Genomic DNA, 13,189 nt, shown 5'->3' on the forward strand with positions numbered 1-13,189 from the left:
ATAAATTTAGAAGTGAGTCATAATTCAGTCATTTCTCAGTTTTTATACTTCTCTGGATTTTTAAATATTCTTTAATTTTAAAAAATGGTATTTCACTTCCAAACAGTTGTTCCAAAGCAATACCAAATTGTTTTGGAAGTTAGCGGAATTTTATTTTCTTAATTTCTAAAGGGAACAAATGATGAAAAGGAAATTATAAATGCTTTGAGAATATTGAAAAATAATAAAACCGCAGTTATAAATGATAGAACTGAAAAAATATGGATATGGTTTGTACAAGTGACCATGTAATTCGATCAATGTGCATATTAAGAAAGCATCTGTGTCTGACAGTTGAAAAAATACTGTCAGACAAAGAATACGGGAATCCATTGGGAATAATTTACCTAGCATATCTGGGAAGTGTTTGGGCAAAATTCTGATCCAAAGGATACAAGAAATGACAATAAGCAAATTTTGGAAAATGCAATGCCATTTAATTTTTCTCGGAATAAAAGATCATATTTACTCCTCAGTAGATAATTGAGAAATTTGGAGAGGTCTTATGATAAAATGAATAGGCTTGAATTATGGAATATTTTATATAAATCTGGAATTGCCAAGTGGTTGCTCCTTGTAAAAGTGATATACCATGGAACTAAAGCATTTGTGACAGTAAATAGAATGCTATACGAATATTCAGTACTGAGCCAAGAGTAAGAAAGGATATGCGAATACTTAGTTTTTTAAAGTATCCATCGAGAAACATATAAGAAATATTGGTCATGTTAGTTAGGAACACGAATTGGCAGGTACTTTTGTAAGCTGACAATTTCATTGCTGAACACTTGAATGATTTGCAGCCTTTGTTAGATTATTAGATGTAATTATTAGATTTGTTAGAGATATTGAAGAATATATAATGTAGTATGTAATGAACAGTATTAGATTTATTAGGTGTAATGGAAAGTATGGATGTGAAAAGAAAATCGCAAACATCAAAGTGACAAAACAATGAGTGAATGAGTGCAAGTCATACACCTATGGTGGAACAGTAAGCAAGAACGTGATTTTATGTATCTTAATTAAATGTTTACTAAAGATGAGAAAATGGATGGAAAACATTTAATAGATGCAAATGTTAATACAAAGATAACAAGTACATTTCAAAAGAAGCAAAAATACCTGTCTAGCACAGCTCAGTTTATTAAGCGAAATAAGAGTTGAATGCATAAGAATAAACATAAAACTAAGTTGAATACAATGGGAATAACAGAGTTGGAAGAGACCTTGCAGGTCTTCTAATCCAACCCCCTACCCAACCAGAAGACCGTATATTATTTCATAAAAGTGGTTGCCCAATCTCTTCTTAAAAACCTCCAGTGATGGAGCGCCTACAAGTTCCGAAAGCAAACAATTCCACTTAATTCTCACTGTCTGGAAATCTCTCCTTAATTCCAGGTTTTCTCCTGGATTAATTTCCATCCATTGCTTCTTGTTCTGCCTTCAGGTGTTTTGGAGAATAGGTTGGCCTGATCTTTTGGGGCAGCCCCTTAATAAATTACTTGAGTGCGCATGGTAAAAGAGAACAAATATGGTCAAGAATCAATGTGTGTGAATGGATTAAATACATAAGTGAGTGATCAGTATGAGAGAAATATGAGAGAAGTGGTTTGGCCATACACAGCTAATTATTGAAGATAAATCATATGAAGGAAAATTGACAGGAAGATGAATACTGGGAAAGTCAGTTAAATGGAGTTGATGAGAGCCTTCCAAAGAGACAAAAATAAAGTAGAGAAGGAGAGTCAATTGTTATATAAATGTGGTGAAAGCAAGAATGGTTAACAAGGAAATGAAGGATGGGGAGATAATAATGAATTATGTGGGTATAAATTAGATTTACTGAGATTTCCTTTTTTTCTTATCTCCTGTGTCAGATTTCTTTTGCTTAATATTGTTTTTCCAAACTTTGCATATTTTTCCTTACAATGAAAAGGAACAGCATACCTGTGAGTGTGTGTGTGTGTGTATTTGAAGTCTGAATTTTTTAAAAATAATTTTATTTATGGACAGATTTATTTTTTTATACTTTTATGGAAAACCTCTTATTTTGCACTTTCATCTTGGCAGTCACTTCATTTTAAGGATGTAAATCCCAACTGTTTTCAAGTTAACAAGTTTGCTTTTTTGGCCTGTCACTGAATCTTGACCTTGTAAATCTCTCATGAATAAAAATAAACAGAAATACCAAGTTGTTTTTTTGAACCTTGCTATTGACATCTTATGCAGCACTTGAAGCCCCCTAAATCTGAAAGGCTTCCAGGAGTAAAATTGTTTGCTTTTAGTTTATCCAACAATAATAATTCTTCCTTTGTATGGACAGAAACCTTATTGGGTGGAAGGATTTCAAACTTACAGTCTGCAGTCCTTTTGCAGCCCATAACACTGAAAGACTGGTCAATACTTCTAGGTAAAATAGTAAAATCATACTGAAAAGATGGTTTGCAAGGTGAGAAAATATATATATATTGTAACCAATTTATATACTGTTGTTTTTAATGGGATTAGGGGAGGGCTTTCACTGAGCTCAGGCCCAACTTCTTTGGTCTTTTTCAGGGGACATTTTTTTTCTTTGTTTCCTTAACAACTTTGTTCCTTGTTTTCTACCTCTTCTATGGAATCTTAGAGACTGGACAGAATGGTATAAGGCAGGGGTAGGCAACCTCGGCTCTTTTATGACTCATGGACTTCAACTCCCAGAATTCCTGAGTCAGCTGTGCTGACTCAGGAATTCTGGGAGTTGAAGTCCATGAGTCATAAAAGAGTCGAGGTTGCCTACCCCTGGTATAAGGTCTCCTGCTTGTGCAGGGGGTTGGACTAGAAGACCTCCCAGATCCCGTCCAACCCTATTTTCGATGTTCACGTACAGAATAATTTCTTCTGTTCATGTGACTACTCTTTTGTAGTCAAATTTTCACCGTGCTAGTTTTATTTACTTATATACACCTCTGTGTGTGTGTGTGTGTGTGTGTGTGTGTGTGTGTGTATGTGTGTTTGTGTGTGTGTAACTGTGTCTGACTTGAGAAGGGCTGTTATTTAATTGTTAAAAAGGCCGAAATTGCTTTATCAAAAAGTGTTGTGTTTACTTGAGATTTGAAAACTTTTATCCTCAGTGACTCTGGAAGTGTTGACACCCATCACTGAAGGGGGAGCAGCTTCTTTCTCCAGGTTTGCTAATCTTTCCATGAAGTCGGCGGGGGGGGAGTTCTTCTTTTGAATACTCATTCGTTTCTCTTGTAGCTTGTTCCTTTTCTTCCAATCAGAAAACCATTTTTATCATTTGAAGTCTAGATTTGTATAATGTGGTTGGTTTGTTGTTGTTTTTTTAAAAAAAGTTACAAAATCCACTTAAACATTCTACAACATGGGTGTCAAACTGGATAGTGTCATGTGACATATCATGATGTTTTTTGCCTTTGCAGAGTTGGGGTGGGCGTGGCCTGCACATGATGCATCCGACCCGTGGGCCGCCAGTTTGACACCCCTGTTCTACAAGGTTTAGCAATAATTAGTTTTAAAGGATGGATTTTCAAAGTTTGATGTAATATAGAAACTAATATCTGAACATGTTTCAATTATATACCAAGGAAATAGGTATTTTGAAGTAAATGTCAATTGAAACATAGCTGCAACCAATTTGCTTTCTCTTTTGCTAGGAGAAAAATTAAGGGTTCAAGAGCAAAGTGATCAGACCTCTGTCAGCAGTCAGTCCCCCGAAACAGAAGCTGCAGTCTGTGAAGAAAACCTCTGTCTTTTTGCTGCCTGTCAATCCTCTGTATCTTCAAACAGGTGTGTAAACGTGTGTATGTATGCAGTATTTATAATTAAAGAGGTGGGTCCAGAATGTAAGTAGAGTGTTGAATGGGATGAATGCTTGGATATAATCGAAATTACTCTGAACCTGACAACAGTTACCCAAAAGTACAATATATAGCATTTCCCTTAACTGCACATTTTATCTCCGGGGTGTGAAATTGTAGTCTAATATGCAATTGCATTTTCTGATACATAGAAATCCACAGTCCTGTGACACCCGCAGGACATATATGATGAGCAGTGTTTTCCTGTTTCTTTTCTTTCTTTCTTTTTTACATAATCCATCTATCTGGTTAATTTCGATTTCAGCTCTTTGTTACCTACTTCTCCGTCCTCCCGGTTTCCAAGGGGTAACTCCAATTTCAGTGTTTTTGCTGTTTGCAGATTTATTATTGCATAATTGTTATATATTGCAGCATACATAGTTATGTATAACAGGATTCTTTGCTGTTTTTCTCTCATTCGTTTTCTGTCTAGCTGCATTCTGTATTTGGAGATCTCTTCAGATTCAAATGCTGTTTTCTAAAACCCATACTGAGTTGTCCTTTAGGGAACAAAAATAGCCTTGACTTCTCAGATTTTTTTTACTTACCACACAGCCCCTTCTCACTATGCAATGGCCATAGAAACAGAGAAAAATGCTTCAGATTGAGTCAAGGCATTGGTTCATGTATTTTTTTGGTGTTTGCATGGAGTACTATGGGGATTTTGACAAGCATTTTTCCATCTCTGGAAAACTCCTTTGCTTTCAGACCGTAAACACTATCACTAAACTATGGCCTTTCCTTTGGAAGCCTCTTAATGAAAAAATGCCAGAAAGTTAGTGGTATTGGTGAATTATCCATTGTTTTTATTTTTTATCTTTAAATATTTTTGATGTAGTTGACTTATTCAACTGACTTATTCATTCATGCTTCAGGAATGACCTTTTAAATGCCTTGCCATGTTTGTGGTTAAGGAAAAAAAAATAAGCAGATAGGCACATGAAAATGTAAAGCATATAAAAAAAATTGGAGAGGGAAATGGGCAGTGTCAGCTATATTTTGAGAAAAGACTTTTTGAAAATGTAAATGTTTAGCTTACTTAAGGAACAGATCTTTTCCATTGTTACTGCATCTCTGGCTAGAAGAATGCTAGTTCAATGTATTGCAGCCAAATAATTGAACAGCATTATTACATTATGTACATTTTAGCAGCAACTAGTATAAAAGATGTGCACTTTATTTTCATGTCTGAATATTATGGATTAGATTACTACAGACAGCTTTGTAATGTGTGTTTCATGGACGAAAGAGAAAGTTCCAAACAACTTTTTCTACTTTAATATCTTAGCAAGTTTGAATATTATATAAAATAATATTTGATTATGTAAAATATAAAACTGATTATTTTATCAGTTGGCAGATAAACAGGTATGTATAATGAAGAAATTTATCTGATTAGAATGAGGCAAAAACAGCTATTATTCATGCTGATATACGATAATATACCATAATATACTGGTTACATATCTACCTGTCCCACTAGATTTAATCAGATGAATTCACTGTGGGTCCCTTCTCTTAAATGTCACTTGGTGGAACCGATTAAATGAGCCTTGTTGTAGTTGCTCCTGCTTTGTGCAACAGAGATCCTCAAGGTATAGAGGACCTATCCTACCTTCCTTGCCTTCCGGAAGCCATTAAGACCTGACTTCCCTCACTATTGGATCAGTGAAAGCAAGTCAGTATTTGTGATTCTGTGATAGGATTGTAATGGTGCACGGGAGTGTGACAGTGAAATAAATGTTAATTGTGGTGGAAGAAGCAATATATCAAATCAACTGTCAAGTTAATATATTCAACCATGAACTTTATAAATCTTAATTTGTGTTGTGATTTATTCAGTTTTTCATAGTATAAGTATAATAAAGCTTTATATTAAAATAAATATACTTTGCCTGGTGCGTCAGTTGCGGCCCTATCTAGACCGGGATGCCTTGCGCACAGTCACTCATGGACTCGTGACCTCCCGTTTGGACTACTGCAATGCTCTCTACATGGGGCTGCCCTTGAGGACTACTTGGAGGCTCCAGCTGGTGCAGAATGTAGCCGCGTGAGTGGTGGTGGGGGCTTCCCGATACTCCCATGTAACACCTCTACTCCGTGAGCTGCATTGGCTTCCGGTTGTCCTCCAGGTAAGATTCAAGGTGCTGGTTACGACCTATAAAGCCCTAAATGGCATGGGTCCGGGTTACTTACGGGAGCATCTGCTGCCGGCATCAACTTCCCTTCGTCCAGTGCGCTCCCACAGAGAGGGCCTCCTTAGGGTGCCGTCGGTCAAAGAGTGTCGACTGGCGGCCCCCAGGGGGAGGGCGTTCTCTGTGGGCGCGCCAGACCTTTGGAACCGTTTACCGGTGGAGCTCCGGATGGCTCCCGAACTTCGCTCCTTCCGACGTGACCTAAAAACATATCTATTTGAACAAGCCGGCCTGGTCTGATGGGTTTAGGGATATTTTAACGGTTTGTATTAATCTATTGAATTGGGCTATTGTATTTAATATTTCTTTTAATTTTTATATATTGTATTTTATTGTATTGCCCTGTACACCGCCCTGAGTCCTTCGGGAGAAGGGCGGTATAAAAATTAAATTATTATTATTATTAATGTTAGACTGTGATATGGGTATACTGCACTCCTTCCAATTTGAAACCAGAAAAGTACTTTAGAGCACATGGGGATGTTCCCAAACCCTGTCTGCAATTCCTTAAAAACTATTTTGTTTGGGTTGTTTTTTTTTCTGGAATCATGTCTCTGTCCATAACTGCAGTGTGGTTTTGAGAAAAGGCCTGTTTGGTTTAAGGAACTGTAGAAAAGTGCTGCAGGAATGCTTCTGTGTATTCCAAAGCACATTTTTGCTTTTAACTCCTAAGATGTTTCCTGGCATAATAAAACTATTGGATAGTTTCTCCACTTTATTCTTGGTATTTGGCAACATGATATATTTTTCTTAATTAAAAACAAATCAAGGTCTTTTACAGGAAAAAGGATCTGATTGAGCAGAAAGTATCTTTTTTCTCTCTCAGAAGACTAAAGCTAAGGCTAAACAGTTTGGAAGTTGGGTATTACATACATTTTTGTAAATGTATAAATGAAATAATTAAAATTTTCTGATTTGAAATGCATCTGTACAAGGGATTCTGAGATGGATTCTCTTATGGATTAGGATGTGATCAGTGAGAAAGATCCAAGTGCAGAGAAAATCTTGTGAGAAGTCAGCTACTTGATGGTTACCATGAGTGAACATAACCATTTCATGAATGGCTGATTCAGGTAGTCCTTGTTTAGAGATTACAATTGGGATTGGCATCTTACTCATTTAGCAAAGTGGTTGCTAAGTTAAACTAAGTGTGCTTATGATCTTACTTCAGCTTTCCTTTGCTTTATAAACCCAGAAAGGTTCTGCGTGCAAGAATTGGTCATAACGTTACTTTTTCTCACAATCGTAACTCTGCATGGTCACTAAACAAGGTAGTTACTAAATGAAGATTACCTGTATTGCAATTTGATAATAATAATAATTATAATAATTATAATTATAATAATAAACGTTGGAAGGGACCTTAGAGGTCATCTAGTCCAACCCCCTGCTCAGGCAGGAAACCCTATACCATTTCGGACAAATGGCTGTCCAGTCTCTTCTTAAAAACCTCCAGTGTTGGAGCATTTACCACCTCTGGAGGCAGGTTGTTCCACTGGTTAATTGTTGTAACTGTCAGGAAGTTTCTCCTTAGTTTTAGGTTGCTTCTCTCCTTGACTAGTTTCCATCCGTTGCTTCTTGTCCTGCCTTCGGGCACTTTGGAGAATAGCTTGAGTCCCTCCTCTTTGTGGCAGCCCCTGAGATATTGGAACACTGCTATCATGTCCCCCCTCGTCCTTCTCTTCTTTAAACTAGACATACCGAATTCCAGCAGCTGTTCTGTATATGTTTTAGTCTCCAGTCCCCTAATCATTTTTGTTGCTCTTTGTACTCTTTCTAGAGTCTCAGCATCTTTTTTACATCGTGGTGACCAAAACTGGATGCAGTATTCCAAGTGTGGCCTTACCAAGGCATTGTAAAGTGGTATTAATACTTCACTTGATCTTGATTCTATCCCTCTGTTAATGCAGCCTAGCACTGTGTTGGCTTTTTTGGCAGCTGCAGCACACTGCTGGCTCATATTGGATTGTCCACTAGGACTCCGAGATCCCTCTCACAGTTACTACAATTGAGCAAAGTACTCCCTTTGCTGTACATTTGGTTTTTCTTGCCTAAATGTAGAACCTTACTTTTTTCACCATTGAATTTCATTTTGTTGTATAGCGCCCAGTGTTCGAGTCTGTCCAGATCCTCCTGTATCTTCTTGAGTGTTTGGCTATTCCTTCCAGCTTGGTGTCGTCTGCAAGTTTGATGTGTTCCCCAGTCTGTCCAGATCCTCCTGTATCTTAAGCCTGTCTTCTGGAGTGTTGGCTACTCCTGCCAGCTTGGTGTCGTCTGCAAATTTGATGAGTTCCCCATCTATCCCTTCGTCCAAATCGTTGATGAAGATGTTGAAGAGCACTGGTCCCAGAACAGAGCCCTGGGGGACCCCACTACATACTTCCCTCCATGTAGATGCGATTCCATTGAGGACCACACGCTGAGTACGGCTGGTCAGCCAGTTACGAATCCATCTGGTGGTGATTCTGTCTAACCCACATTTTTCTATCTTATCAAGTAGAAGGTTGTCATCTACTTTATCAAATGCCTTACTGAAGTCCAAGTAAATTATATCTACAGCATTCCTCTGATCCACTAATTTTGTCACTTGGTCAAAGAATGTAATAAGATTTGTCTGGCATGATATGTTTTTGACAAACCCATGTTGGCTTTTAGTAATGACTTTGTTTGCCTCTAGGTGCTCGCTGATTCGTTGTTTGATTATCTTTTCCAGAATCTTCCCAGGTATTGAGGTCAGGCTGATAGGCCTGTAATTTCCTGGATCCATTTTTTCCCTTTTTTGAAGATGGGAACTACATCAGCTCTTTTCCAGTCCTCTGGTAGTTCCACAGTGCTCCAGGATCTTTGAAAAATATAGTTCAGTGGTTCTGAGATCACGTCTGCCAGTTGCTTGAGAACTTTGGGGTGTAATCCATCTGGTCCTGGTGATTTGAACTCGTCTAGACTGGACAAGTGCTCACTTATCATTTTCTTGCCTATCTTAACTTGTGTTTCTATTCTGTTTTTTATGGCACTATTTTTGATAGGTTGGTCTGTTTTTTCCCTTTGTGTAAAGACAGATGCAAAAAACGAGTTAAATAGTTCTGCTTTCTCCTTGTTGCTTGTTACCTTCTTACCACTTTCACCCACTAATGGACCAATCATTTCCTTCATTCCCTATAATTTTTAGATTGTCAGGGACAGGGATGTTCTATATCAATTAACTCACTGTCCCCGCTGTTTAGTTTAAATATTCCTCCAGAAAAATTTTGAATTTATAGCTGAGTAACTCAGTCCCTTTCTTTGAAGGATGTAAACCATCTCTTTTGTACATTTTTTCATTGGACCAGCTACAGACATCGTAACTAATATATCCAAAGCCTTCCCCTTTACACCACTCCTTTAGCCACATATTGAATTGTGCTATACGCTGGCCTTTTCCATTTTGCTCCTTATGCACTGGTAAAACCTCTGAAAAAGTAAGCCTACAGCCTATTCTGCTAAGTTACTGCCCCACGCTCTGGAAATCATTCTGTACAGAGAGTACATCTTTTTGGGACAGATCGTTAGTGCCAAGATGTACAATAGCTTCCACATCACAGTCCTTGCTGGCATATATTCCTAAGCAGATGGTAACACCTAGCAGACTTTGCCTGGTTTCAAAAAAAAGCTAAAGGTCAGACTTAATATTTGTATGGAGTTTAAAAGGAAATCATACTGGGAAATCAATGATAATAACTACCTATGTTCTATAAGAAAGCAAGGATAAACTATTTCTGTATAGTATATATATCAAGAAAGTTGCATGAACAGGTATGCAGATACTTTAATAGACTTGAGTGTATAGTGACTTAGTATGACTTTACATTCCATTTTGATTTCAAAATGTTTGAATAGGGCCTAAGTTGACCCTTCCAGATTGTATGCCTGGTTATTCTTGTCAAACATTTATGGTTACCTAGTTGAAAAGATTGAAGAGGAGGAATGGCTAGTTGCACTTCAGCTGTAAAGCAGTTTTTAGAATCTGGAGACACAAGGATGTATTGACAAATGTTTAAGTTTTAGCAACTTAAGTTATCCAGTACCTGAAAACATCCAGGGAATAAATGAAGAAAATGGATCAGATTTGAAAGCTTACATTTACCACTTGTTAATATGTAATAAAGTTCAAGAGTAGATTACAGCATATTGATGAACTGCTAATATTTTCTGTATATTAGTTGCACTAATAATAGTAAACCTGCTGGGAGCATAGCTTCTGGAATTCTTTCCAATCCGTTAAATAACGGTTTATGTGATGGGGAAGGAAAAAGGAGAGGGCTTAGAATGGAACAATCGGTAACAATCTGAACCATTGTCTAAGTGTTTCTTCTGTAAGGATTCACTGGAGATTTTTTCTTCTTTGTACTCTCTGGCCAGATATAATGCATCTTTATGTTATTTATTTATTTGTTTACGCCATACCAAAATTTGGCCCTATTCTATTTAGCTGCTGGAGACATATTTTTTAACAGAAAATTCTAACCCTTTTTACGTAACAACTTTCAAAAGTTCTGCTGGGTTAGAAGGAAAAAGGGCATGCATTTCTTAGTTATCTGTTGTTCTGTTGTAATAGTTTATTTTACAAAGGTAAGATGACTTCAAATTCTGTTTTCTATTTTTGTAATAAAATTCATACCCACTGTCAATCATTGGGAAGGTAACACTAGATAATGAATGTTAGCCTTTAGATTTATTTTTATCAAAATTTCCCAAATTTCCATTTTTACTACTGCTTTTTCATAGACAGATCAAGTAAGCAAAAAAAGCAAAAAATCAAGTACTTAAAAAAAGCTTCATTTTCTAAGAATAAATTAGCATTAAAATAACATTTAAAATAACTTTGCACATCACTGTTGAAATGAAGAAAATTCTGCTTTTCTTGACCAGTTCTCACTCAATTTGATGAATTTGCTTTAGGAATCCTTTCAAAGAAGGGAATGTTGGATAAATTCTCATGACTGGGATTTGCCATTAGATAAAGTGGTCAAAGGGTGTCTGTGAAGGATTTAAATTTTATTTTACAACCATCTCTCCCACAGTCTGTAGCCTCTTCTTGGCATCCAATATTTGATTTAAATCCCAAGAGAAAGTGCCATGAGGGAATTCTTCCCACTGAGCTTTTCCAGTAGCAATACTACTGTTACCACTAAGAGGGAATTTTGCCCTTGAGAAATTGTTGGAGAATTTCTTCTTCCCCTGGAGAAATTCTGATAAATTATCCACCCAGATTCTGTGATCACAAATTTTGGGTGAAGAATGTTGACAGGCTATTTGTGCTGTGGAATGCCATTGGAGAGGACACAAAGTTCCACAGCCTAAACAGTTCCTGGAAAGATCCACTGCTTGTCTAAATGTATTGCTGTGATTGCTGAATCACTTTAGTTCATTTGCTTGTAAAGATGATTTAAATAAGCTGCTAAGGTTACACGAGGAAAAAAAGGGCATTCAAATGTTTTTGTCCCAAACTGGTAAATATTTTTTCACCATACTGAAAATAACTTCAGGTATCTTCCAATATATTCTGACTTAGCATGTCAGTGAGAAAGAAAAAATGCAGGTAGTACCAGAACCCTATCTTTCTATGGGCATGGGTTTTCTTATCCTTTTCAGGTTCTGCCACACTCCGGGGAGGGAGGGGGAAGCTTGGGGTGCTGATGTGTATGTATTTCCTTTGCTTTATTTTCTGCTCTATCCTCTTTGATGTTTCTCTAACGGGTGAGAATGGAATGTGCCTCTAACAGCCTTGGAAGTGGCGCCTTATCATTCTGTTGCCATGGCACTTTCACACCTGCGGATTGGCCTGTTTGAATGTCTGGATGGACAGTTGGGGTGGGGTTACTATGACCACTTTTGATTACTTGATTCATGCGGGAAACCTTCAAATCCTGCCTACTATTCCTGCTGTCAACATCTCCCAATAAAAGTTCCTTTTGAAATGGTGCCATTTCAAGAGTTCTGCTTTCATGGGAGGACTGATTTAGGCGGGTCCTTACAGTAGTCTGACTTATGACTGTTTTTCACACTTAATGACCGTTGTAGCATCTCCATGGCCACATGATCAAAATTTAGACACTTGGCAACTGGTTCATATTTGTATTAGCATGACATTTGCATTGTCCTGGGGTCATGTGGCCAGCTTTTGCAACCTGACAAGCAAAGTCAGTGGGGGAAGCCACATTCACTTAACTGTGTTACTAACTTAACAACTACAATGATTCACTTAATAACTATGGCAAGAAAAGTAATAAAATGAGGCAAAACCCACTTAAGAAATGTCTCGGCAACATAAATTTTTGGCTCAGATGTGGTCATAAGTCGAGGACTACCTTTAAAGGGCAATTGGAACTGCTCCTCATGACTAACCAATAGAGGTTGGTTGTGTTCCATTCAAGCCGCATGAGGAATCAAGCACTAACTCAAATAAGCAGGGGACCATGGTCCGAGATGAACTTGTTTTTGACAGGGAGAAGTGCGAATCGGGTATTACACATCCGTCATGCAAGAAAAGAAAGGTACCCAAAAAGAGAAGCCACCTTCTGGTTGGTGATTCAATTATAAGGGATGTAAATTTAGGAAAGGATACAGAGGTTTCAAAAGAGGTCAGGTGTCTTCCAGGTGCTACGGCCAGTAGGGACAAGAAGCGTATTTTCAAAATAGTCAACAATGCCAGCAATGACTGTGATGTGGATGCCATTGTACATCTTGGCACTAACGATCTGTCCCAAAAGGATGTACTCTGTGTGCAGAATGATTTCCAGAGCTTGGGGCAGGAACTCAGCAGAATAGGCTGTAGGCTCACTTTTTCAGAGGTCTTACCAGTGTATAAGGAGCAAAATGGAAAAGGCCAGCGTATAGCAGAATTTAATATGTGGCTAAAGGAGTGGTGTAAAGGAGAAGGCTTTGGTTATATTAGTCACAATGTCTGTAGCTGGTCCAATGAAAAAATGCACAAAAGAGATGGTCTGCATCCATCCAATAAAGGGACTGAGTTACTTGGCAATAAATTCACAGCTTTTCTGTGAATACAATGTGAATACATTTAAGCTAAACAACGGGGACAGTGAGTTAATT

General features: G+C 37.6%; 1 protein-coding gene across 6 annotated transcripts in view; it reads left to right on the forward strand.

Annotated features, from left to right (window-relative positions):
• RAD18 (RAD18 E3 ubiquitin protein ligase) overlaps positions 1–13,189 on the forward strand; it is a 141,712-nt gene that overhangs the window by 87,747 nt on the left and 40,776 nt on the right. For 4 of the 6 annotated variants that reach the window (XM_081317445.1, XM_081317443.1, XM_081317446.1 and 1 more), the window contains one exon: positions 3,699–3,831. In XM_081317445.1, the coding sequence (XP_081173571.1) occupies positions 3,699–3,831 (133 nt within the window). Of the gene's footprint in view, positions 1–2,365; positions 2,492–3,155; positions 3,211–3,698; positions 3,832–13,189 lie in introns of those variants that run through there. The other 2 variants (XR_014025085.1, XR_014025084.1) reach the window with 2 other exon arrangements.

This window comes from Vipera berus, assembly GCF_964194415.1.
Source record: "Vipera berus genome assembly, chromosome: 2".
NCBI classification, from domain to species: Eukaryota; Metazoa; Chordata; class Lepidosauria; order Squamata; family Viperidae; genus Vipera; species Vipera berus.